At 41.8% G+C, this 26044-nt stretch overlaps 1 protein-coding gene across 2 annotated transcripts; it reads right to left on the minus strand.

Annotated features, from left to right (window-relative positions):
- Positions 1–214: 214 nt before the first annotated feature.
- On the minus strand, positions 215–17678 carry E2f6 (E2F transcription factor 6). 2 transcript variants are annotated; one of them, XM_074049179.1, is made up of 7 exons: positions 17083–17485; positions 12202–12256; positions 8964–9180; positions 7515–7671; positions 5899–6012; positions 3152–3299; positions 215–2340 (listed from the first exon to the last, which is right to left on the minus strand). In XM_074049179.1, exons 1-7 carry the CDS (start codon positions 17188–17190, stop codon positions 2324–2326), a joined length of 816 nt encoding a protein of 271 aa, XP_073905280.1. In that variant the 5' UTR covers positions 17191–17485; the 3' UTR covers positions 215–2323. The 2 variants fall into 2 exon arrangements, with proteins under 2 accessions (XP_073905280.1, XP_073905281.1); XM_074049180.1 differs by lacking the exon at positions 215–2340 and having other exon boundaries at positions 5858–6012; positions 17083–17678.
- Positions 17679–26044: the final 8366 nt, after the last annotated feature.

A 26044-nucleotide genomic window follows, 5' to 3' on the forward strand; every position in this document is an offset into this window, starting at 1 on the left:
AAAGTGCAATTTTCCTGATCTTGGTCTCCTGAGTATACAAGTGTGAGTCACTGTACTCAGCCTTCTTCAGAACTCTTTAGAGAGTTACCCCAGTCACCAGAAGTCAGTAGTGTATACATGGAGAGTGGTGCAGTGAGGAGGAAGGGCTGGGAAACTAGTTCACTAGACATTTATTTTATCAATTCTAAAAACAAGAGGCCAAACATCCAGAAGATGTAGTGAAGGAGATACTGCATTTATAACACATTTACAACTTACAAAGGGTTTTAGCTGACAAAATTTCATTTTACCCTAAGAACAACGTGCAAAGCAGAACATTCGTCACATATCACAAGTCAGGAATTGCTGCTCACCTTTGGCAATGTTTCCTTGGTTTTGGGGACACTAACTTCTTTTAGTTTTTCTCCTTTCATTACTCCTTCTCAAGAGAGGCTCCTTCTTCTCCATCCCCCTAAACAAAGCTGTTCTTGGGCCTCTCCTCTTCTGCTGTAGTTCATTAAGATGACCTCATCTACCCTCATATCACCTATCTGTCATGTGCCAAATCTACCCTTTAAAGTGCAAAGCTCTCCAGGAGCACCTGACCTCTAGACAGTTACCTGCAGAAGGGTGCATTCATCAAGCAAGTCCAAAACTTAATTTTCATCCCACCTGGTGCTCCTCTTGTATTCCCTGTCTTGTCAAAGCACACCCATATGCCAAGTAATCCAGTGAGGAAAGCAGCTTGTCTTTGGCTGATTTCAAATTACAACTATTTGCATAAAAGAGGGAGGAAATGCCTGGAGGCTAACCACTGGTTAGCAGCAGGTCCAGGCATCTAAGAATAAACCAGTGGGGACTGGGGGAGGAGCTGGTGTCTAGTAGAGGGCAGGACTGACAAAAGCTGCTAGAGCTCAAACTATGTGAATCAAAACACTCAGAATTATTTTTTAATATTTTCACTTTGGATCCCTATTTTAAATCTTTTTATACATGGTCTTGATTTCAAGTTGTTCCAAATCTTTCTTCAAAAGCAAGAAGTTTAAAAAATGAGTTCAAATGATGCTCACAAGAATCCTGTTTGATAGACAAGCCAGGTTGTACCAGTCTCATTTTACAATCATTCACTGTTTCACCAGACATTTATTGAGCACTTTTTATGGGCTAGGCATGGTACAAGGTGCTGAGATAGAACAATGATGATGACAAAGTCTCTCAAGGAGCTCACAGTCTAATGGTAAACTACCGAGTAAACTGAGGCACAGAGTGGTAAATGACTTACCCACTGAGGTAGAAATAGCTAGGTGCTTGGGAAGGCGGGACTAGAACGGGAGAGGGCAGGGTACAATTCATGGTAAGTAAAACCCCTCTGACTGAGGAGCAAGGCTGCATACAGAAACACATTACAAAAGCTGCATGTAAAAAGCTTAACACGGTTCCAATTTCAGCATGACTGAACTCACGTCTCAGTGAATTAATTAATCCATTACCTGATGGCATTTCTATACTAATCTCAAAAGCCTTAGGACATGCCACCAGTCTGCTGGGACACAGCAACTATAGGCAGCTTGAAATCAAGAAGTATTGATCCCAATTTTAGTGCTGAGAAGCATATTAATTGAATGAACTTAACTGAATCAATGAACTTAAATGTATAGCACATTCGTGATACTTCTACATGTAGAAGTTTGGGAAAACTCTCCTCTAACCCTCATCCAGAGGATTCTAATAAGTTATAGATACCAAAGAAATTAGAGCATTTGTCTGTCACTTTCCATATATACATTATTCTGGCTGTACAAGGGTGAAACGTGTCACTTAAGACATTTCATAAGTAATCTAAACATTATACAGATATGTACAAAGACATCACATTTAGATCTGTGTGCACACCTAGCCAATGCACAACACTTTAACTGCAAATGTGAACCAGTGTAAGGCAATTTCTTTTGTAATGCATGATATAATCCTTTAGGGAAGGAAAGGGCCCACAAAGAACTGTCCAGGCCGGGCATGACCATCTGTTTCCGAGATACTCTGTGATAAAAGTTCCTTCAAGAGGCGAGATATCTATTTCACTGATAAAAAGCAGTGACTAATTACAGAAAGAGTTGTTTATGAATGCAGAAACCATAATTATCCAGCAATCTACGTAGGGAGCTACTCAAAGACACTACTGGCCTTAATGCTGCTGCTAAGTGAGCATGAGAGCACTTCGTGGATGATTTATTGCTCCAAGAATCAAATGATGCGTAATCCATCCACATAGGATGTTCTAAAACAAAACTCCTCGATCCATTCCTCAAATGCTATCATAGTTGTTCACTTCAAGCAACTCTTCACTTTACTGAGGATTTTCTTCTGAAAAAGGACACACAGAGAAATTTAAGTGATGGCTTGAAAGGCAGCTGGGTAACAACATGCAACTCAACTATTTAAAAAAATGAAGACCCCTGGGTCAAGAACACACTTTTTTTTTGGCAGCACTGGGGTTTGAACTCAGGGCCTCACACTTGCCAGGACAGTGCTCTTACCTTTATGAGCCACTCCACCAGTCCTTTCTTTTTTTATGATTTTTTTTGAGTTAGAGTCTTGGGAACTACTTTCCCAGGGCTGGCTTTGAACCTCAGATCCTCCTTATCTCTGCTTTTTGAGTAACTAGGATGACAGCTAAGAACCCACATTCTTGTTATGGCAGAAGGCTATTAATGTTTTCAGTCTCACAAGAATGAATGGGAACTTATACTTGTAGCTGAAAAGCACCTGTGAGAGAATGCAGAAAGCTTTCCCAGCTCACAGACCACCACCTGCTGGTACCACCGCAGGACTGATTATAATGCTATTTTCAGATGGATTTCACTACAAAGTTTTAGAAATATTCTAAACTATAGAAATGACTATGCAAGTTCCTTTTAACTTATGTTTTTGTGGAGAGTAAAAAAAAAAATTTTCCCCCCTGAGATAGGGTCTATGTGACCCAGGCTGGCCTGTCACTCACTATGTAGTCCAAGCCATCCTTGGACTTCCAATGCTCCTGTCTTTGCCTCCAGTGTGCTGGGATTTATAGGTGTGCTCCACCATACCTGGCACAAAAATACCTTAAGCATATTATTATATACCTAAAACTTATTACAATCTTAAATTTCTCTAATCACAAAGCTGGTATGTTTACCTTTCTCAGGGGATTCTGGATGTTTGCTCTTAGACAAAGAGGTTCCTACTCCATCAGATGTTTTACCATTAGAGTGGTTCTCTTCCACTTCACACAAATACACATCAATGGGTCCTTTGGTGCTCCTTATATGTACCGTTATAGAGTCCTGGCAAGAGACACATAAGACATCAAGATGAATAAGAACATTCACTAAAAAGTTTTTCAATTACTACAACTGTAGAAGTTTCAAGGGACCATCCTGAAAATTTAAATCACACAAGTTTTTCTAGCACATATTTGAGAGGATGATTCTCTCAGATGTAGCCACATTAAACTACAAGTCAATTTTTAGTTAAGACAGTTGCTTCATCATGCAGTGATGGTTTCAGAGCCACCCTGTGAGCACCTCAGTTCTCTAGAGTCTCTCTCTCTCTACCCTAGGAGTGACTTTACGATAGGTCGGACTTGAGAGTCAAAGAACAGTGGTTTGATGACAAAGAACTCTGGAACATTCTAGGTTCTCTATGATAAGGCTGTTTGGATTTCTAGACCAATGAAGATGTAGGTTGCTCATTTGTTCAGTTGAAAGAACTAAGAAGAAAAGCTCAAGTCAAAATATACCTCATGTAGCTTATCACGCATGTGTGCACTCACACACACACACACAAAGAGAACTGCATACAAAGGACTATCAACTGTGAGTTCCATATCCTTTGGCTTCAGATTTATTCATTCAGAAATAATTACAATACTTTTCTCCTAAGTAATCAGGAAATTGGGTACTTCTACTGAAAGTCACTAAATTTTTTTTTTTAATTGTAGGTGGGTAAGACTTACTTATTTTTTAAGGGGAAACTTCTTGGAATTAAACTGGGAAAAGTGAGCAAGTGGGCCAAGAGCCATATGCTTAATTATTTTTAATTTATTGCTGTGCTGGGTGGGGTTCATTAGGGCATTTACACAGGTTCTAACAATGTGTCAAATATATAAAGTCACTAAATTCTCATCAGTTCTCATTATGATTCGTTCATCTTTTTCATTGGGGGCTGGTTTGGCTCTACCCAACTCTTTCCCCTTTCCAGCTATTTTCAGAGTCTAGACACTGTAAATACCACTGCCTCCCCCTGGGCTCTTGTATGTAAGCTCAGTGAGATGTAGCTTCTCAGAGGGTCTCTGAACCTTATGTCATCTTTGTTGTGGCTTCCTGGTACCAGACAGGTGGGTTATACAACCCTTGTGCTCAGTTGTTGAAATGCCAGGTCAGGTCTGGCTAAAATGGTAAGTCATTCAAGAGATATTTCTAAACAATACAAGAAAACTGCATGCTGCTGTGAGTTGGCAGCCAGCTGAAGACTTCACATTCCATTAAATCAGGGGCTGGCAAATGTCTTCTGGAAAGGGCAAGACAGGAAATGTTTCTGGCTTTGCAGGCCACACTGTCAGTCACAACTACTCTACTCTGCCACTGCAGTGTGAAAGCAGAGAGGCAATATCTGAAAAGACAGACATGTGGCTGTGTCCCAATAAACTACTTACAAGAACAAGGAGCCAGATCTGAACCAAAGGCCACTTTGCCAACCCTGCACTAGGTTCACCAATCTCTCCAGAGTTAGACTCCACTGAACTCAGCATGCTCTTGCCTCCTGCTGAACAGCTCTGGCCAAGAGGGCCCAGAAGCATAGGCTTCTAAAAGGACTGCAAGAGCGGCTCCAGCTGTGATCAAAGGCTCAGCAACATTTAGCAAGTACAGTCTGAAGCAACCAAGAGCACTAGGAAACCAAAACCCCAGAACTTCTGCAGAATGGATTCACATGCTCCAAAGCAAGGAAATACTGAAGGATTAGTGGTTACTTGAAAAAAAAAAAAGTTTCAACATCTGTGAAATAACTCAGACTAAATATCAATGTTACTTGGAATGTATCTAAATCCAAGTAAAACTAGGAAACATCAACAATGAGTCACAATCTGGAGTAAAAGCAAGCTGCCCCTTAATGGACACTGTCAGGTAATGAGTCTCACGTGGACAGGGGTCTGCTGGAGATAAAAGAAAAAGAGGATGGTGAGAATACTCCTCACTACAGCAATGGAGAAGACTCGCTATGAGCACCGATGAGTCTATCAGGCTGTCAGGACTTGATTTGTCCCAAGAATGGCCACCTTCCTTGGTTCTGACTCCGTCCTTACCAAGAGGCCTTCTGATGAGAATTATCTTTCAACACACACTTTCCTGCAAGGGAAAGAATGTGCTGAGCAGCTGGTAGCTGATAAGAAATCTTTCATTTACAAATAGATTTTATTTTCCATTTTCAACACATAACTTAGTGTTCTGGTTCATTCATTAGTCTTTTATGAGTTTTGCTAGTAAGTTAATTCCCAAAGTTTTGGCTGTAACCATATCTTTTGAAACTTCAAGATTGAGGCCAATTTTTAGTGACTCCTCCAAGCAGCTTTATAGCACCACAGTCGAGAATGAATTCTGAAGCCAAAACACCTATTTCAATTTTGGTTCTGTCACTTGCTGTGTGCTCCTGAGAAACAAATCTGGCTTTCTGTGCTTGGTTTCTTTATCTCTAAGAAGGCTGCAATGACTACCTCATTTGTTGTGTTAGTCAAAACTAGTTAAAATGTGTGACGTGCCTTCAATAATGTCAGATATATAGCTGGTAGTTACATAATGGCTACGAAGTTCCTGTGATTGCAATAAACCATCAGCAGTTCGCCTACCTCCCTCTTTTAAATCTTCTGTAAGATGCAGGACTACCTACTTCTCTGGGAGCTGGAACATCCAGTCTGGTTTCCTCTGGAGCCTTAACTGCAATAACAATCTGTTCATGGAAGGCTTGAATGCTATGAATATCCTGGTAAGTCACATATGCCAGTGTGAAACACAGTCAAGGATCTCTAAAGAGTGCCATGTTTTGTGCAGGTAACTTATCTTTAATACAAAACACAAGTGTTAGAATATCTTTAGCATTTTTTTATAAGCTCACAATTAAGGAAAGTAGTAAAAAAAAATTTTCATTATTATTATTTCATATGTAATTGAGACTGTAGAGTGTTTTATAAAGTATGTAACTCAAATTTAAGAGTCCTTTAAACTGAACTACTGTGATTATGACAATTTCTGGAGAAAAATATTAATAAGGTCTGAGTCTCGAATGAACACAACTCATGAAGGTACAGTTGTCCCCACTTATCCTTGGGGGATATGTTCCAGGACCCTCAGTGGATTCCTAAAACCACAGTAGTGAGCCCTATATATCTTATGTACTTTCCTATATAAACACACCTATGTAAAGTTGAATTCAGAAATTAGACACAGTTAAGAAATAGTATCAGACACTGTAACAATATGTGGTAATAAAAATTATTTAAAATATGAATTAATGCTGGAATCCTCCATTTAATATTTTTAGACCACAGCTGATTGTGGGTAACTAAAATCACAGAAAGGAAAACTACACAGGGGAGACTAGTGTATTCAAATTCCCACCTATTCCCTGTTGAGTGTTAGCTCTTACTTTGGGAACTTAGACCCAAAAAAAAAAAAAAATTAGTTTCAATGAAAATCTTCAAAAATGAATGGTAGAAAAGCTGCAAAAAGCAGGCACAACTTAGAGACCAAGCTTCTCAAGACTATCATATATTCATGAATTTTCATCTTCCACAGTTATTTTCTGTTTCACTACCTGGATGTTTTTCAACTTGTTTTACTGTGTTGCCTGAAACTTTAGTCTCTTTATTTATTTAATTTTTTTAAGTACTTGGGCTCTTTGGTTGGCTATAGTAATGTTAGTTTTCATTTTTACTTTCTAATAACTGTCCTGTGCCAGTAGGAGTTAACTGTGTGGAGAATGGAAACATAGCTCAGAATCAATGACACCTTCGCAAAGGACACTGCAGCATAAAGATCTGGGGGACACAGGAGACAGGTTTCTCCTCTGAGACAAGTAAGCTTCAGAGCAGGATAATGTCTAAGGCACTGACTGGGCTTCTGTGGACTGGAATAGCAATTTTAGGTACCACTTGAGTGGAAATTCATTCTGTTTCACAAATAAACTACTTCGTAAGAGAAAACACAGTTCACAAATATTTTACCATCCTTACAGTATAGAGACTATAAAACACAACAAACTGGAAATGTCAAGCTGGGTTTGTTACTGTATAACTGAGGTTGTCATGCAGAATTTAACCCAAGTGCCAAAAAGTTTCAGGAAATGTGTATCATTTTTGTACATCTGAGGCCATACCACCAAACTTTTCATTTTTTTTAAGGGTCTAATTTTATACCTTAAATATGTAAATTAAATCTCCAAGCTAACCCACTAACATAATGTGCTCTGGAAGCAAACATTTTAAAAACATATAGACTTAAAGGATATCTTTCATTTTCTTTGTCATCTGTTAACTCAAACAACTGCTGAGCACAATCCTTTATTAGCTCATCCAAAGCATCTTCCATTGCTGACAAGTCAGAAAGTTCCTCTTGCAGCTTCTTTTGCTGGGGTACTGCTCCAAAATTGTTAAGGTCAGATCCTCTTTAAAAGAAAACAACAACAACAACAAAACCCCATCATTAATAATCACTAGAAGAATGCAAAATCACTGCAATTCTGCAAATGAAAATAAGGAGTGTTGGCTGAATGGTAGTTTCTCTGGTAAAAATTTGTGTCTCTGTATTCTCTTACTGTGCACCTTCTATCTGGATGTAATCATTACATTCAGTATTCTTAAAATACCTATTTTCCCTCATTACTAGTGGCTACTCCAATATGATATGACTGAAAAATAACTGACACATACTTTATCCCTTCAATATTTATGGACAATAAACAGGGCAAAGGCTATCCCCTGTATCAGTAATCCTCTGCTATTTTCAAATCTTACCCTAATTAGTGATTCAGAAAACACTATGAGAAGAACCCCTAAAGTGAACATGCTCATTATCAGAACTGTCTGCATTCTGTACTATCAAAAAAAAAAGCCTCCATTATGAACCTTTTCCTCTAATATTTAATCACTTAAGAGTCATTTTATTATCTGTGGATTTTTCATTTGCTTGAAAGGCCTCTATGCACTAAAATGCTGAAACTGCTTCTTTCTGATCCTAAATACTTGTCTATTCTAAATGCAACCGCTTTTCTCTTGTGTGTACACACTCATCCACATGCCCTATCTGCTTTGGCTCTGTTTTTTCCGCTAGGATCCTTCCCAATCATGTCAACTATTAGCAAATGCCTTTTGGACATTAAAGCTTTTTTAAAATTTATTTGTTTACAGTCAGGGAAGTGTGTTACAAAGTGAGATCCACAGCCCACCAGCATCACAATCAGCTGGGGCTCCTGTTTAGAATACAGATTTGTGCCTCCCCCCCAGAACTGCTGAATTACAACTAGGGGCAGGGCTTAGGTGTTTATTACACTGTCCTGTAAAGAATCACTGTTCAACCTTAACAGATATTTCTGATGTCACTAAGAAAATACATTAAAAAAAAAAAAGCCTCATATAATCAGATGTCCCCTTCTTAAGATCTTTGAACGCAAAATGTTTAGAACTATTCACCTATTCATCTCCATATAGCTTTTCTATGATATCTGAATGATATTCTATGTATAATGCTCCTATTAGGTCCTAAGTAGTAAGGAAAATTTAAGTCCATTGGGAACAACACAAGAAAATCCTACAAAATCCTTTTTCTAACAAGAATCGTATCTTACTTTGTTTTACATTGCTAAAGATTGTTAGTATCTAGTTTGGTTTAAGTATGGAATTGTTACTTAGTGAGAAAGGGAGGGAAAAAAAAGCAGTGAAACATCTGAAACCAACTTACATCCACCGAATGTGGTTCTTCGATTTTTTTTCAACAAGTTCAATTCCATCTAAGACATTGGTGATGTCGTACACTCTCCGTTTTCGTACACCCAGTTTTGTTGCTACCTTGTTTAAGTCAAGAATGCCCCCAGGAGCAGATCTGACAAGATCCATAAATTTTCGAGTTAAATAAACCAGTGATACATCAAAACGAGGTCTCTTCACTTTTAGAGCTTCTGGGAAACAAAAAACATATTTGTAAAAATTTAAATTGACATTTCTCAATTCATTTAAACACTTATTTTCTCTTAATCAGAAAACATAGACAACCTACGAAAATTCCTACATACTGACCAAACCATAACTAATTTCTATGAAATAAATTTCTTAAACTGGATAAAAAATTTATTGTCCTAACCAAAAGCTTTAGGTTTCAATAAGGAGTATTTTAAAACTGAAATCAGTTTCCACTGAACACATTCATTTTTAGAAGTCTACTGTCTTTTATCAAAGTAGTAAGTTTACATTTGCATACACTTTTAGGAAAAAGATTATAAATGATTTGTGAAATTAAATTTCTCCATCGGTGCCTAAGTTAAAGAATAAGCAAAGTTAAAGCAAAGGCAGACTTGGCTTTTATTATTTTTTAAAATGTTTTTATCAATGTCACAGTGTAACCCTGTTCGAAAGTTTTTGAAAGGGCCCAAACTAGTCTTCTATTAGGACAATGATGATACACTTGGAAAAGTGGTATATTTTTTAAAATATTAACTACCCTATCATTAACATAAACATATGAAAGGGGAAAATTCCCTCAGTCACTCACTATGTTGGAGCTTTCTCACACACAAAGTCCCAACATGCACATACACACACTTGTGTGTCAAACGCATGTATTGTATCATTTTTATTCACTTTTAATTTTTGCTGTGCTGGGGATGAAACATAGGGCTTCACATATTAGGCAAGTGCTCTTCCACCACTGAGCTACATCCTGTATGAAGAGGTTTTTTAGAGGTCTTGCTATCTGTCTCAGTCTGGCCTGGAACTTGTGATCCTCCTGCTTCAGCCTTCCACGTGCTGGGGTTGCAGGTGTGGGCTAACAAGCCCAGCTCTGAATATTTACTTTTCAAAACAAAAGTAGAAACATACCATTTTATAACATGCTCTCTTAATATTGTAAACATGGTAACATGTCAACAAATATATTTCATTTTTCTTACTGGCTGCATATTTAACTGCATGAAATATTTACTGAAATTATCCTAATAATGGAAATTCAGACTGCCCTTAATTTTACTATTTTGCATTATAACTTAAAGAGCCTCTTTACTGGAAAATTATCTCATACACCCTTAATTCTTTCTTCAAGGTAGACTCAATGTGGAATCGCTGAGTAAAAGAATACTTTTAAGGAATTGTAAGATGTATGCCAACTGCTATCCAGGTTGCTAGGCAGGCTCTCTACTGCTTGAGTCACTCTGACAGCCATCAGTTTTATCTAGCATATAAGGGAGATAAATGCTGTTCTTTTCATTTTTTTTTTCAATTTGACATTACAAAAGTTTCCATGGTTTGGTTTACAGAGGAAATCACCTTTAAAGTAACTTCAGTTGTCAATCAGGTGTGGAACATAGATCTCATTTATCCCACAGCATACCCAGTCAGGATGCTTCAAAGATATCCAGCCAGCTTCCCCTCAACTGGAAGTGCCGCCACTGAGCCCTAAGCAGCATCACAACCAGCTTAAACACCACTGCTGCACTGCTTCTCTCTTTCTCTCTCTCTGTGGGACTGAGGTTTGAGCTCATGCTTCATGCTTGCAAAGCAGGCACCCTACTGCTTTAAGCCACACCTCCAGTTCTTTTATCCCTTCTCTACTGCCTTGTCACTTTTAGAGATATGAGGTGGCTTATGAATTTAATATAAATAAATAAGACCAAGTATATGAGGACTCAGGGTTTTCTCTGTAGGCAACAGAGCCTCACTGAAGAATTTATGGTGAATGATATCATAATCCCATTTCTACATTAGAAAAATCCCACTGGCAGCAAGATGGAAGGGAGTGGGGTAGGGCAGAGCCCACTTCAGTCTGGCAGACAGTCAGATCCTGAACTGGAAGCAGCAGCCTTACATAGTGAGACTATGGGCTCTTAAGCCAGAGACACAGAATCCAACACTACCTGGCCTCATTTACTCACTCATAAACTATGGATTATAATACATGCCTCTATTCTGAAGTGTTGTGGCAATTCATGCAAAATGCCAGGCAATGTATGAGTTCAATAAATGCTAGATATCATTATAATTCGGTGGTATGGGACAATGAAAAAGGCACTTAAAAGGGAGAGCTGACCAAACTTGGTAACTAATTACAGGCAAGACTATGGCAGAGGCAGAATGAAAATCCAGGGTTGATATTTGTTAAGATTTATACCTGGGCATCTATGCACTAGAAATTGACCAAGATAAGAGGAAAGGTGGGGTGGGGTAATCAATCACAAAGATATCCTGACACTATACATGTTCACCCATGGTAGGGATCAAAGCAAAGAGTAAAGGGAATCAGAGGGAGCCAGGCGGGCAGGAGGCTGTCCTCATGCTCACTGCACAACGACTCAATTCAGGTGGCAGTAATTTCTTTCACGGGAGGCATTTGGGGAATCTATCCTTAAACACATATTGTTTCTTTTATTTTATTGTGATAACTAGTAACTGTATCTACATATGGGGTACATTGTGATGTTCCAATACACACAACCTGTGGCATCTCCATCATCTCAAATATTTATTTTTTTAGGTAAGAACACTTAAAATCTTGTCTTTTTAGCTATCTTAAACACCCATTAACACAGTCACAATGCTGTGCAATAGAACACAAAACAATTCCTCCTAACTGCAGCTTCCACATCTCCGTGGGCTCCGTCCATCCACTTTCTCTCCAGCCTCTGGTAAGTATCATTCTATTCTCTACTTCTAGCTATGACTTTTTTTAGCTTATACCGATCCATGAGATCATATGCTATTTTTTTAAAAAATGACACATTTCCAAAGCAGTGGAGAATAAACTGGGCATATATGTATGTAATTCAACCCACAACCTGGGGCTTTTCACTAAAATCTCAAATTTTACATCTCAATGTAGAAACAGTACATTTCATTTTGGTTCTCCTTGCCTCATGTACATTGAAAATAAATCATTTAACGATATGAACTTTAAACTATAAAAATTAAAAACTATTCAGGAATCAACTTACTTCTCATGGACACATATTGTACATTATCTTCTAAATTAATCCTTATTTTTGATGGCTGAAAAAAAGAAGATATAAAAATTTACCCTAACAATTTAAAAACAACCAGTAAATGAACAGCATTTCACTCTGTAAAGGTTTTTTTCACCTGGAGGTGATACTGTGGGTGTGGGGAAGGAGCAGTTCCAAACTGTATCCACTTTCACTATAATTACATCTAACAACATTCCATGGACTCCGCCTCTCAGACTGCATGAGCTTCAGTAAATACGGCAGCAGTAAAGAGAAAAAGGAAAAGTGGGGGGAGGGTTGGAATGCATCTCAGAATTTATTGCTGAATAGGTATTAACTTCTTGACTGCATGAGACACTGAAGATAAAAAGGGACACAATGATCACTAAGACTCTGGCCCCATCCTGGAAAGCTTGGTGGACCCTTTGCTATGATGAGTTTGCTCACAAACTTTCACAGTAAGCCATGCATTCCCTTAATGTAAAAATAGCAGTGTTTTACAATGGAAAATAAGGTATGTGGAAGGTAACTAGAAACGTGGTATAAGAGAAATAAAAATTTCTAGTAAATTCCTGAAACGACAAAGAAATCAGCAGCTCCATTATCAGAGCTCACTATTTTGCCAACTTAGTTAGAGGCTGTCAATGTTTGCATGAAATGGAAGCAACACTGACAACACATTTAGACATTTTTTTTTTTGCAAAAGAATAAAGACCTTAAGGTGAACCAGTATAAACAGAAACCCATACTAACTTCATGATTAGAATTAAGCATCACAATGTCATGTGTCTCCAGTCAGGCTACGATCACGGTTAGCAATCACCTAAGTGGAAAAATTGTCTAATTCAGCAACATGAGGACAGTGAAGCACCCAGATAGGGGAAAAGGATCCCTGAGGTGAGCCGTGATAGTAAACCAGACTTTGCCTTTATGATAAACTGGGGGGGTGGGGGGGGGAAGAGGAAGGACTTATTCATGGCGTAGAAAATAAAACGAAGGTATGAAGATACACACTCCGAAACTTCTTTAGGAACCCACTTGTACGCCCTTGTCAGGGTCATTTGGTTTTGAAGCTCGAAGGTCATGCAAGCACCACATACAGGTCCATGAGCAGTCTTTATGGACTTTATGTCAGCACTAGTGGAGAATGATCAAAGTTTTCTGATCAAGACCACGACATAGTCAAGCTCACGCTTTAGAAATAACTAGGGCAGCAATACTGCAAAAGCACTTGGGGTTGGGGCAGCCTGAAGCCCAGTGAACAGCAAAGAAGCTCTTCCTTTATATCAGGGTTACAAATCCTAGGCCAGATGATAGCGCCTAGTAGCAAGTTGGGATAGACTTGCTGTAAAATTAGTTTCAAATTGAAAGGAGCCTGTAGACCCACTGAGGTATGTAACACTGGAGTTGGGAATGCCTGTCCTGGGGGGTAGGTAGGGGCTGTGTCTGGCTAGTCAACAGCAGGCACAGAGTCACTTGCAAACATGATATCCAACAGAATAGTGAAGCAGTCGTATGAAAGTCAACCATCAGACAAGTGTGACCAACTGTCATTGCTATTTTTACATTTACAGACACGGGGGAGCTATTGTAGCAAGATTCTTGAATGAAAAAGAGATCTCATCCTCCTCAGAATGATATGAAACACACATAAACAAGTATCCTAAAATGTTTTACATGCATGCACATATATCTTACTGCAGAGACTTCTGCTCTCAATTTATAGCAACACAGTCAAGCCCTGCAATGTACTTCAGGGCTCCCAACAGACTACCTCACTATCTGCCACCCACTTATCCTGGAGGGGCATCTTTTCTGCTCTTCATTCCCCATCCCCTTGTCTCCTGAGCAGGCAGTTGTTGATAGGATGGAATAGAGACAATACCCCCAATTAGGCATTACAACATAAGAAAGGATGGCTTTCTTTTCCCCACACTCTGCTATAAATGCACATCCACTACATATTGGCTATACAGATGTATGTGGGAAAACAGGCACCAACGCCATTCATTCATTTTTTCCCCCTCTGAATATGAAATGCTCTCTTTTCCTTTGCAGCATCACAAGTCCTGTATCTACAGCCCATCTGTCCCTTAACTGCCACATGAATGGATAAGGCGAAGCCTAACTGGACATCTCTAAGGAGATCTTGGGGACACAGCACACAGCTCTCCACCAACTGGCAGCCCTCACAGGCAAGACACACAGTTTGACAAGTTCCAAGCTATTTCACTACTGCTCCAAATTCCACATCTAAAGACCCATACTTTTAAATTTAAGATCTCAAAGGATAGCATTCCATCCCTGAACCTTGAAAAGTGACCTCAGAAGCTTCTTTCAAGGTGGGAGAAAAAGAGTAACAGGTGAATTTTAGGGACTAACATTCTAAGCATTGCCTCCAAGTTGTGTAAAACTTCTTCTATATAGACCCCTTTCTATATCAATGCCTTATTTTAGGGAGCTATACTCCTCCAAGAGCTCTTTGAAAATACACCTTTCTCCAAGATGACTGCACACTCCTCACCTATCCAAATTTTCCTTGTTTTCAAATATGCCAACTAAATTCTTCCTACATTCAATACTATTTTTCCTTCCTCAAAATTCCAGACAACTTTTAAGCCATTTATCCAGGCAACAATACTCAGCAAGATACACAGTTAATATTTGCATATCACAATGAAACACTTCCTGATTTTTGCAAAACAGTTTGTTAAATACTTCCACTCATTTGTCAATTAAAAACACTGATATAGATGTCCAAATTGCCATTTTTTACAGGCAAGATGATAAACACACATGGAAACATTTAGAGTGCCTACTTCATTAACTATTCACTGAATCTTTTTGTGAGAGGTGCCAAACATGTCATGTAACAATGAAATGTTGAACAGTATCACTGCACTCAGGGACCTGCAAAGAGGGAAGCACAGAGTGCTTTGTGAGCACAAAGCGGGTGACTAACCCAGTCTTGATGTAAGGTTCTTCAGAATAGTGACTACAAATCTTTACCTGAAATACCAAAGGAGTTATCAAGGAAACCTATGTGTAGAACAAAGGTTTTCTGTGGAATGGGGTGTGAGCTCTGCAGTCAATCCACAAAGAGAAAAGAGCAAAAGTGATGACTTGGGGAAAAGACAGAGAATGGAAACACAGAAAAGTTAGCAACTATGGAAAGATAAACTCACGGCCAGATCATTTTAAAGTTTCTGCCCCACTCTGAAAGCACTGCAGAGCCACAATGGTTGCTTGAACCAAGTTAAAAGATTAGGACGATGTTTTACAAAGGTCACACATGGAAAGTGAGGGACAAGAATGGAGGCAGGAGACTGGTCAGAAGTCACTGAACAACCTGAAAGGTAGGTGATGGCAGCAGAGGCAAGTACTGAAGACAATCATTGCTGAGACTAGTATTGATTTCAGCTTGGAAAAGGGAAAAGACAACAATGATGCCTAGGACACTAGCTTGGGCACTATGGTAGGTATGTAACCACTTTTAAGATGGGACATGGCAAAGTCATTGCTTGCTTAGGCAAGAAAATAATGAATTAGATTTGAGTTTGAAATCTGAATAGGGATGTCTAGTAGACAGTTGGAAGACTCAGCTGTATTTACAGATTTGGGAGTTATTACAAAATGGTGACTAAAACTACTAGAGTGGATAAGAATATCTTAGATATCAAGGGATGTATCTTCTGATACTGTACTCAAAGTTCAGCGGCTTTCCAGAATGAGAATTCAGAGCTTTTATCAATTTCTCAGGAGGAAGACTACCAATACAGATGGTGTCAACAGAGAGGTCACCAGTGTAGATGGTAACACATCAGGGGAGTAGTGAGTGAATGGCCTCCCCCATGAACAAAATGCACAGCAGGTAGAAGAGAACCCTAAATAACACCAACATGTTGGGGACAGGAAGGGGGGACAGGAAGAGGAGGACAAGACAAGATCAGATGTAGGTGGAGCACCCAGAATAGGTGGTGTCCAAGACTCAGTGGAGACAGCTTCCAGCAAGAGCAGCCAGTCAAGTTCACACTCCCGAAGGTCAAGGGTGGAAACTGCTGCTAGACTTGGCAAGACTGATGGTGACCTTGTTTAGAACAGCCTTACAAACATAGATCCCCAGCAGAGAGTTGGGTGGTAACAAATGCACAGAGTGGGCACAATTATTCCCAGAAGTCTGGCTGCCAAGGGGAAGACACACAGTAAAAGGGACGGCATACAAAACTGGAGAAGATGAATGTAATTTGAGTAGTCAGGAATTTATCAACTGAAGACACACTCTGAGGTTCATTCGGGCTTCACTACCAACGGGCAAACCACTTAACTTCTCCCAATCTGTCCTGACCACTGCAAAACGAGAGTAACAGTTTCTCGGGGCTGCTGTGAGGGCTTAATGAGATAATGCTCTAAACTAGTTGGTATGGGAACTGGGCACCGTGACTTGTCAGTGACTTAGTTATTACTAGAAACTAGCAGAGAAGCTGAGAGACATGGGTGCAGCTGGAAAAGGATGGCTTCATCCAGGGCCCTGGGAACCACGAGAACACAGCATTTAGACGGGAGTAGAGAAATTATTCCTTTTCTCTCCTCTCTGTCAAACAGGGCAAGTGACACTTTGTGCAATGGGGCCCTGCCAGGTTTCAAACGGCTGCAATTCTGCAGGAGAACGGGGAGCAGGCAGACGAGAACACACGGTAGATGCAGGGGGACCCCGGGGTCTGCAGCCAGGGCGGAGCCGGGCAGGCGTCCTCCCGCAAGTGCGGCCAGAAGGCGGGAGAGGCGAGCTCGCGGCACGTGACGGCCGCGGCCGGCCCGGCGACGGTCACCGGCGAGAGGAGGGACCCCCGCCCGTCCGTCCGGCCCCGCGCTCACCAGCAGGCTCTCCACGTTGATGGGGTCCCGGCAGCGGCGGCGGACGGTCTCTTCCGCCGGGTCCACGAGAAGGCTGGGCAGTCTACGCGCCGGCCGCTGCTGACTCATGCTGCCGAGCGGGCGGCCCGTGCCCCTCGCGCCCCGCGGGCTCTCCCGCCTTCTCCGACCCGCTCGAGCGCCGCCTCCTCCCACACCCTCCCGGCGCCCGGCACCGAGCGGGTCCGCGGTCTGCTTGGGGACGCCGCCCGGCTAGGCCGCCCCGTCCGCAGACCGACGCGCCGCGGCCAGCCGAGCCCGAGCGCTCCCGAGGGCAGGCGCGAGGGGACGAGGGTGACCCGCCGCGCTCAGGACGCCGAGCCCGCCATCTTCCCGCATGCGCAGTGCGCCGCCCATCTGCGCATGCGCGCCACCAGCGGCCGAGCGCTTCCCAAGCTCTGGTCCTGGCCGGCGGCTGGCGGTCGGGAATCCCGGAGGGTGGATCTCCGGAGTGGATGGCGAGGGAAATGGAAGAGGTGGAGCAGAGGTTCCGAGGGAAAGGGAAACGGTCAGAGAAGCGGTGGTGGGGGACACAGCGGCCGCCTGGGAAGTCTAGACGCTGAGCATGCGGGGATGTTGATGGATTCTTGGCTCCTTCTCACGCGCTCGCCCGATGTGGACGCTTAGTGCATGTGGATGATCAAACCAGCGTGGAGCCTGTTCTCGGGAGGCTCAGCCAAGACGCTCGTGAGTTGGAGGTCAGCCTCGGCTACATAGCTACATAACAAAACAAAACAACAAAACCATTGTGGAATTCTAAGCTGCTTTCTTTTCTGCCTTCCTTCGTTTCGTTTGATGAAGCAATTATTGATGACCTATTATGCCAGGAATTGGGTTAGGCTCAGGAGATATTTGTTTGAACAAGGCACAGACAGTGGAAGAGACAAATAAAGCATCTTAAGATGAAACCTAAATGTGTGTTTTCAAATCCTGGCTTCCTATACTTAGAAATTAGAAGATCTAGGGGTGGGGGTGTGGCTTAAGTGGTAGAGGGCCTGCCTAGCAAATGTGGAGCTGAGTTCAAACCCCAGTACTACAAAAAACAAAAACAAAAACAAAAAAACTAACAAAAAACCTTTAGCCAGTTACTAAATCTCTGTGCCTCAGTTTACTCATCTGTAAAACGGGAGTGCAGACAGTACTTACCTCATAGGGTTGTTGAATTAGGAAAAGGGACTAGCACAATGTGGAAGTTCAGAGTTGGGGCAACTGAGCTGCAGAAGTCAGTCAGACTAGGGGCTCAGTTGAGTCAAGGAAAGGTTCCAAGGGAAGTGGGCTCCCATGAGACTATAAAGATCTTGGGGTCAGAGGACTTCTCTAATCTTTGTGTCTCCAGCTTCTAGGACAGAGCTTGGCAAGTAGTAAATGCTCAGTAAATGTTTGCTAAAGGACTGGTCGAAACAAAGTATAGCCTAGGAGAGGTTATCTCTAAAAGAATGCATTTTGTTGCACAGTAGAAAATTTCCCAGAGCAATTAGGAGAAACCTTGCCAAAGGAAGTCCCAAGAGAGTGACCTCTGGAGACCAGACATGGCTAGTTTTAAGACATTTATTCATATCTGCTGTATGTCTGGATTCTTCATACATTCTGTGTCCTGTGTACATTATATAAATCTTATATCAAAACTGAAGTGTAGGTACTTTTCTGCCCAATTTACCCACCACGGAAATGAAGGCTAGTGAGATTACAGAAATGATTTGAGGTCTTAACTAGACAGTAATAAAGGCAGAGTTTGACTCCAGAGCTGATTATTTTAATTTGGTATTCAGGTCCTTGAACCTGAAGAGCAGCTAGATTTTCTACAGCCAGAAGTGGGGTCAGGCAAGTGGAAGGGGTGTTGATCAGGATGGGGCAGTAGGCAGTCTAGACTAGGGAAAGAGTAAGCACAGCACTGGGGAAAGCCAGAGCAGTGGTAGCTGCAGCCACTCATTACACCTGTTACATGGCCTTGCCTGAGATTATACCATCCACACGTTTTTTGAGTATGAATCGTGTACCTGGAATTTGGGTAGGTGCCAAGGTGAGAGCCAAATCTCACAGGATCTTATCTGGAGTTCGGGGCTCCCAGCTTGATGGAGACACATACCCAGAAAGCATAAGAATTAACTTAAAATGTCTCTAACACACTATGACAGTACAGAGGAGGAAGAAAAAAAAAATAGTACCTGAATTTGGTATATGAATTACAGGTGCTTTTTCATGTTCTTCCTATAAGATAGATGTTTCTAGAATGCTTTACAGATTAGGGTACAGAGGCTCAGAGAGTTAAGTGTCTTGCTCATGACCACACGGGGACTTAGTGAGGCCTTTGAGAAGTAAGTAGGTCATGAGGGAAAAACCCTCAGGGGTGGGATTAGTACCCTTGTAAAAAGACCCCAGAGAGATCTCTTTCTCCTCCTACCATGTGAAGCTACAGATAAAAAACAAGTCTATGAGCCAGGAAGCAAAGTAGGTCCTCACCAGACACCAAGTCTGCCAGTACCTTGAGCTCGGATTTCTTAGCCTCCAGGACTGTAAGAAATAAATCCCTGTTGTTTATAAGTCACCCAGTTTGTGGTATTCCTTACGGGAGGGTCAGGTCACCAGTGCAGTTCTAAGCATTGCCATCCCATGGGAGCTTGCTAAAAAGCATTTTCCCTGACCCTGCCCAGACCTATTGAATTAGAAACTCAAAGGGTTTGAGTGCTCTCTTCAAGGCACTGGCCCAGTCCCTTATTTTCCCTCTCCATGGTCTAATACCCCGATATTGATAGTTGGCTGAATTGAAGCTAAGTTAACTTTACTAGTGCTACGTTTTGGGATTGAGGAGTTAGAACAAATGCTGATGGCTGCCACTTAGCTCAGTCTGTTTGTGTTATACTATGATTAGTTTGTCTTCTCTGAAACTTAATTCCCAAAGTCTTATGTTAATGGTATTTGCAGGTGAGTCTTTGGGAATAATTATGATTAACTGAGGTCATGAGGGTGGTGTCTCCATGATTGCATTAGTGGATTTTATAAGAAGAGAAAGAAACTAGCTGGTGGCTCACACCTGTAATCTAGTTACTAGAAGGTAGAGATCAGGAGGGTTGTGGTTCAAAGCCAGCCTGGGTAAATAGTTCGAGAGACTCTATCTCAAAAAAACTCAATACAAAAAGGGCCGGTGGAGTGGCTCAACGTGTAAGCCCTGAGTTCAAACTCCAGTACCTAAAAAAGAGGAAGGGATATGCAAGCCAGCAAGCTTACTCTTTTCTGCCATATGAAGCCCTTAGCCATCCCTCAGCCCACCAGGAAGGCCCTCCCCAGATGCCAAGAAGATTCTGGCACCGTGCTCTTGAACCTCCCATCCTCCAAGATTAGGGGAATAAACTTCTTCTCTTTAAAATGACCCAATGTCAGATGTTCAGTGTTAGTAAAAGAAAAAGGACAAAGACAGGAAACTGGTACTAAGAAGTGGGGCTGGGGCTGTTGGTCATAACGCATCCCTGAGAACATGGAAGTGGCTTTGGAACTAGGTAATCAACAGAGACTAAAATAGACTCGAAGTGAATTGCCATGAATGGAGAATTCAGGCATTTCTCCTGAAGACTCCAAAGGACAAAAAAAAAAAAAAAAACTAGAGAAAGTTTGGCATTTAGAGGTTGAGTAGTTGTGAACTGAATGCTGATAAATCTTTGGGCGGTTTTGGTGGTGGGTTGATGAGATCTAAAATGAATGGAAACAAAGAATATCTTCTTGGAGATTGTGGGCCAGGCCATCCTGGTTACACAGTAGCATGGAACTTGGCTACCTGTGTTCACGCTCTAGGGCTCTATGGAAGGCTGAATTTAAGAGTACAGAATCTATAGAACTATCTAAATAGCAAAGCATTCAGGCTGCTGCAAGTTTGGTTTTGGCCACTTCCAATGCAATTTGAGTGCAAATGAAAACAGAGTGGAAAGACTTCACAGCCTGATTGTGTTAAAAGCAAAAAGGGAAAAAGTGTGCTCAGGAGAGAAAACCAAGGGTGTAACACAGTGATCGCTTGCAAAGGAGGTTAGGATGGATGCATGGAGCCCGGACATCAGCATAATGGAAAAGAGCCCTACGAGCACATGGGGAATCTGCAAGGCCACCTGTCCCATCACAGGCCCAAAGGCCTAGGAGAGCGCAATGGTTTTGGGAAATAGGATTAGCATCTTCTCCATGGAATCACAGACCAAGGCTGTCTTGGGCCTCTGCTCCCTGCATCCCAGCATAGTGCTCTGTGTCTGCTCTAGCCATGGCTCAAATGTGCTCTGATGTGGCTCTGTGCAGCTGCTGAAGGGAGCAAGTGGTAGACCTCAGTGATAGCACATGGTGCTGGTTCCACAAGCATGTGGAATGTAAAAGCTATGTGATCATGGTGGCTTTCACTGAGATTTCAAAGGAAAGGCCTGGCTCAGGGGCAGAGCAACCTCAGAGAACTCCCACCTGGTGTGAGCTACTGAGACTCCAAGAACTACAGAGCCTCAGCGTGAACATCAGCCTGGGAGAGCTATAGTCATGACCCAGACTGAGAGAGCTAAAGTAGGGTCTGAGTCCAGCAAAGCTGTAGAGGGACCAAGTGAGCAGCCCTGTGCTCCACCCCAGTGTGCAAGGTTGCTGGACATGGGGCTTGAAGATCACATCTGCCCTGCTGCCTTTTGGACTTGTGTTGGGTCAGTCACTTCTTTCTTTCTTTCTTTTTTTTGCAGTACTGGAGTATGAACTCAGGGTCTACACCTTGAGCCACTCCACCAGCCCTTTTCTGTGATGGGTTTTTTTGAAATAGGGTCTGGTGAACTATTTGCCCGGGGTTTGCTTTGAACCATGATCCTCCAGATTGATGCCTCCTTAGTAGTTTGGGATTACAGGCATGAGCCACAGGCACCCTGCCAATTACTTCTTTCTGTTCCCCCACTTTGGAATGGGAATGTATATCTTGTCCCACCCTGGCTTATTGGAGGAAGGTAACTTGTTTTGATGTTGCAGGAGTTTTACTTTTGTGTGTGTGTGTGTATGTGTATGTGTGTGTGTAGTACTGGAGTTTGAACTCAGGGCCTCACACTTGCTAGACAGGTACTCTACCACATGAGCCATTCAACCAGCCCCTTTTTTGGACTTTTGAACTGATGATGAAGAAGTGAAGACTTTGAGTCTATTTGGATAGAATGATTATTTGTATATGAGAAGAACATGAGTTTTGCAAGGAGAGGGGTGGAATGCTATACTTTGAATATTGTTTATCCTTCTAAAGTTCACATTGAAATTTAATACCCATTCTGAGATTAGTAGGTGGGACCAGGTACAGCCCCTAAGAGGTGCCCTCTTGAGTGGATTAATCAATTCTTGTGATGAACAGTTTATCTCAAGAGTGGGTCTGCTAGCAAGAAGGTGATCACCAGGTGTGGTCCCTCAACCTTAACTAGACTGTGAGCCAAAACGAACCTCTCTTCTTTATAATTTCTCCAGTTGGTAGTGTTGTGTTATTAGCAACAGAATGGGCTATGACATGCTGTTTTAACAGAGTGCCTGAGACTCAGTAAATTATAATGAGCAGAAATTTATTGTCTCCTACTTCAGAAGCTGGAAAGTCTAAGATCAAGGTACTGGTATCTGCCCAGTGCCTTCTTGCTGCATTGTCACACTTGTTCTACCATCACCTAAACACCTCTATTAGGCCTACCTCCCAACCCTGTTGCCTTAGGGACTAAGGGACTAAGTTCCCAACACATGAATTCTGAGAGGTACGTTCAAATCATGGCAGCATTGCAATGTTATACTTGCTAGCGGTTACAACTTTCTATTCGCACATCTCACTCCAGCAGAGGCATTCTCAAGTCTTACAGGTTATTCTGATAGTTAAAGGGGGCTGATGATGATTGCACAGAGGATGTAGAAGAGTCACATTGCAGGCAGGGAGAATGTCATGAGCACTGAAAGGACAGCTGAGGGTGGCCTATTACTATGATGGTGGTAATGAACATGGACAGAAAAGAACAGACTCAAGAGATAGAAGACAGAAGTAAAAGGAATGGAGTTTGGGAGTTGATTGGCTTCAAGGAAAGACTTGGTCCAAGATGACAAGTTGAGTATATGAAGTCTAGGAAAAGGTCATTCAGGAAACATGAGCAGAGAACTATGGGGATAGGCCAGAACTGGAACCAGGAGGACACCCAGACATAAAGGACTGGAAGATGCTATTATAATTGTTTACAATAAGCATGTATTGATTTGGGTTTTTAAACTAAATAACAACAAAGGTAACTAAGAGGGAGTGGCCAGGCAGATAGCAGGCCAGTCTAGATTATGACTGCCTTAGTAGTTTAAAGAAAGGGTTAGGTTTTTCTTCCTTTTCTTTCCTTTCCTTCTTCTCCTTTTGTTCATTATTTCCTTTTTCTTCTGTCCCTTCTTTTTTCCTTTTTTGCTTCCTTCCTTTTTTTTTTTTTTTAAGATGAAAGAACCTTGCCAGGCATGGTGGTATACACCTGTAATCTCAGCATTCTGGAAGTTGAGGCAGGAAGATCTCAATTTCAAAGCCAGCTTGGACTACATAGCAAGCTTTATCTCAAACAAGTGAAAAAGATGAAAGTGCCTTCACTTTTTAAATGTTGATGAGAAGATGAGAAAGAACTTGTAGACAGAGAAAGGTATGATAGGAAAAGGGAGGTAAATTGCTGGATTGCTGTTCCTGAGAATTCTGACAGGGATGAGATGCAGAGCACAAATGCAGGAGGAAATAGGAGGAGATGAGGAGGGGCTTCACCTTCAAAGTGATGCTAGGAAAGGAGAAAAAGGTAGAGAGATGCAGGGAAACTTGTGAGGTATTCTGGTAAGAATTCAAGAGAGTTCTTGCTTTTTGAAGCAAGAACTAAGGTCATTTGTGGACAGTAAGGGATGGGGTAGAAATGGAGATTTGAAGACATAGCAAGTGCCCTGTAAAGATGATGGAAGGAAGGATGGATGGGTGGATGGATGAACAGATGGGTGGAAGTGTAGGTGGATGGGTGGGCAGGTGGTTATGTATTCTCCTATTCGAGTCAGAGGAAGGAAAGGTGGATGTGAAGGATGGCTGAGGAGACGTGGTAGCATGAGGACTTTCCCTTTAGCTTTCTGTATACAGTACTCTGGATCCTAGAACCTTAGAGCAGGAAGGGATCTTGGGCCTCATTTAGTGAGGCCTCTCATTTACAGGGGAGGTGACTGAGAACAGAGGGATTAAGTGATTTGCCTAAGATCTAAAAGACAGTCTCTATCAGAGCTGCCACTCAAACATTAGCCCTTACCTTCCAGATCATCCCACTTTTTGTTCTAAAGGTGTTAGGACAAAAACACTTGGCAGGAGAGAAGTGTTGATGAGGGGAAGGATGTCCAAAGAGGAGGGGTAGGGAGGAAGGAGAAGGTGAAGATGGGCTGGAGTGGGTCCCATATTAACCCTTACTAGCCTTCATTGGCAAACAGCAATGTGGAGGACCCTCACTTTCTACATTTTCAAATGAATACCAACATACTTGCAATCTTGTTGAATTAGAGATAATCTGTGTCATGTCTCCTGTGCAAACCCCATTTTCAATACTTACCTGAACTTTACAGCTTCACAGGGGCTGTCTCTAATTGATACTCAAAGCTCCCTCCTCCAGTGACTAAAAAAATCATTCTCAAACAGCATCATATGAAGTGAAGCAGGTTGTGGAGAACTCTTTTGTCCTGTGTTTTTGTTCAGAACTTGACACGCTTTATGAAGTGCTCCAAAGAAGGTGCAAGTTTTCATTGGTCCAGGCACATGGATTCAGTCTCTGCACTGAGCAACGGTATCTGCCTCCTGCTTTGGAAAGGAAACAAAAGGCAAGCATGCAGTCAAATACACCACAAGGGCAAGTCCTCCTGAAAGCCTGTCCACAAAGAGCTTTGGGAAAGATGAGCTATGGCGGTGCGCCTCAGTGAACTCCAATGTGAAAGCAACAAAGGGAGGGAGGGGTGCACACGCAGGCTTGTCAACCCCATATCTAAAAAGCATCCGTCCTCTTCCCTACCTCTGAGTCCCTCTGCCCACCACTCCCTCATCAGCATTGTTCCCAGAATATTAGAGCTGCTTCCTGATCCATCTCTCTCTCTCTCTCTTTCTCTCTCTCTCTCTCAATCTCTCTCCCCACAACTGTTGACCTCACTTGCTAGAGAAATCTTTCTAAAGCACAGATCTGATCTTATCAGTCCTCTGCCTAAATCTGTCAGCATTTTTCCCCAATGAACTGCTCACTTGCCAGTGTCCTCCCCCATCACACTGGTGGCAACTGGCAGTAAGAGTTGGGTCCAGGCACTCAGGAGCCCCTGACCACCTATCATAGGTTACTTGTTGCATTGTTCTTTCTGGCTCAGTTACACCATTATTCCTTTTCCTTGCTCCAGAGTCTTCTTACACAATTCCTCTGTTTAGAACATTGTCCCACTGATGCTTTCTCTAGCAAACTGCTCATTTTAGATATCATCCCCTCCAGGAAGTTTTCTCTTTATCCACCCCTGAAGCTGGGACTCCAGCCTCCAGGCAGGTAGCTGTGTCCTGCAATGACAATAAGTCATTTCACTGTCAATAGATTTGTTATGTTATAAATAATCAAAGAGCATTTGAAAAAAAATAAAACCAAGATCTTAACTCTGCACACCTTGAAATGTAAAGTCCAAAGCAAAACACGACAATTCCAAACACAAAGAAAACATTTTGTCTTACATCTTTTCAGCAAATTTCTCAGTGAACTTCATTTTGATTCAACATTATCAAGGTAAATTTGGCAACTTCTGTTTCTTCTCCTACTTGAGTTTTATGCTAAATAATGCTAATTTTCTTGGTATGTCTTAAATATTGTTCACTTATATATTTGGAGAAAAATGGTAGGTAGCATTGGAAATTCTCAGAAATAAAATTAATAAGTAATACTTTGCAGGAAAATTT

The sequence above is a fragment of the Castor canadensis genome, chromosome 12 (assembly GCF_047511655.1).
Source record: "Castor canadensis chromosome 12, mCasCan1.hap1v2, whole genome shotgun sequence".
Classification (NCBI taxonomy): Eukaryota; Metazoa; Chordata; class Mammalia; order Rodentia; family Castoridae; genus Castor; species Castor canadensis.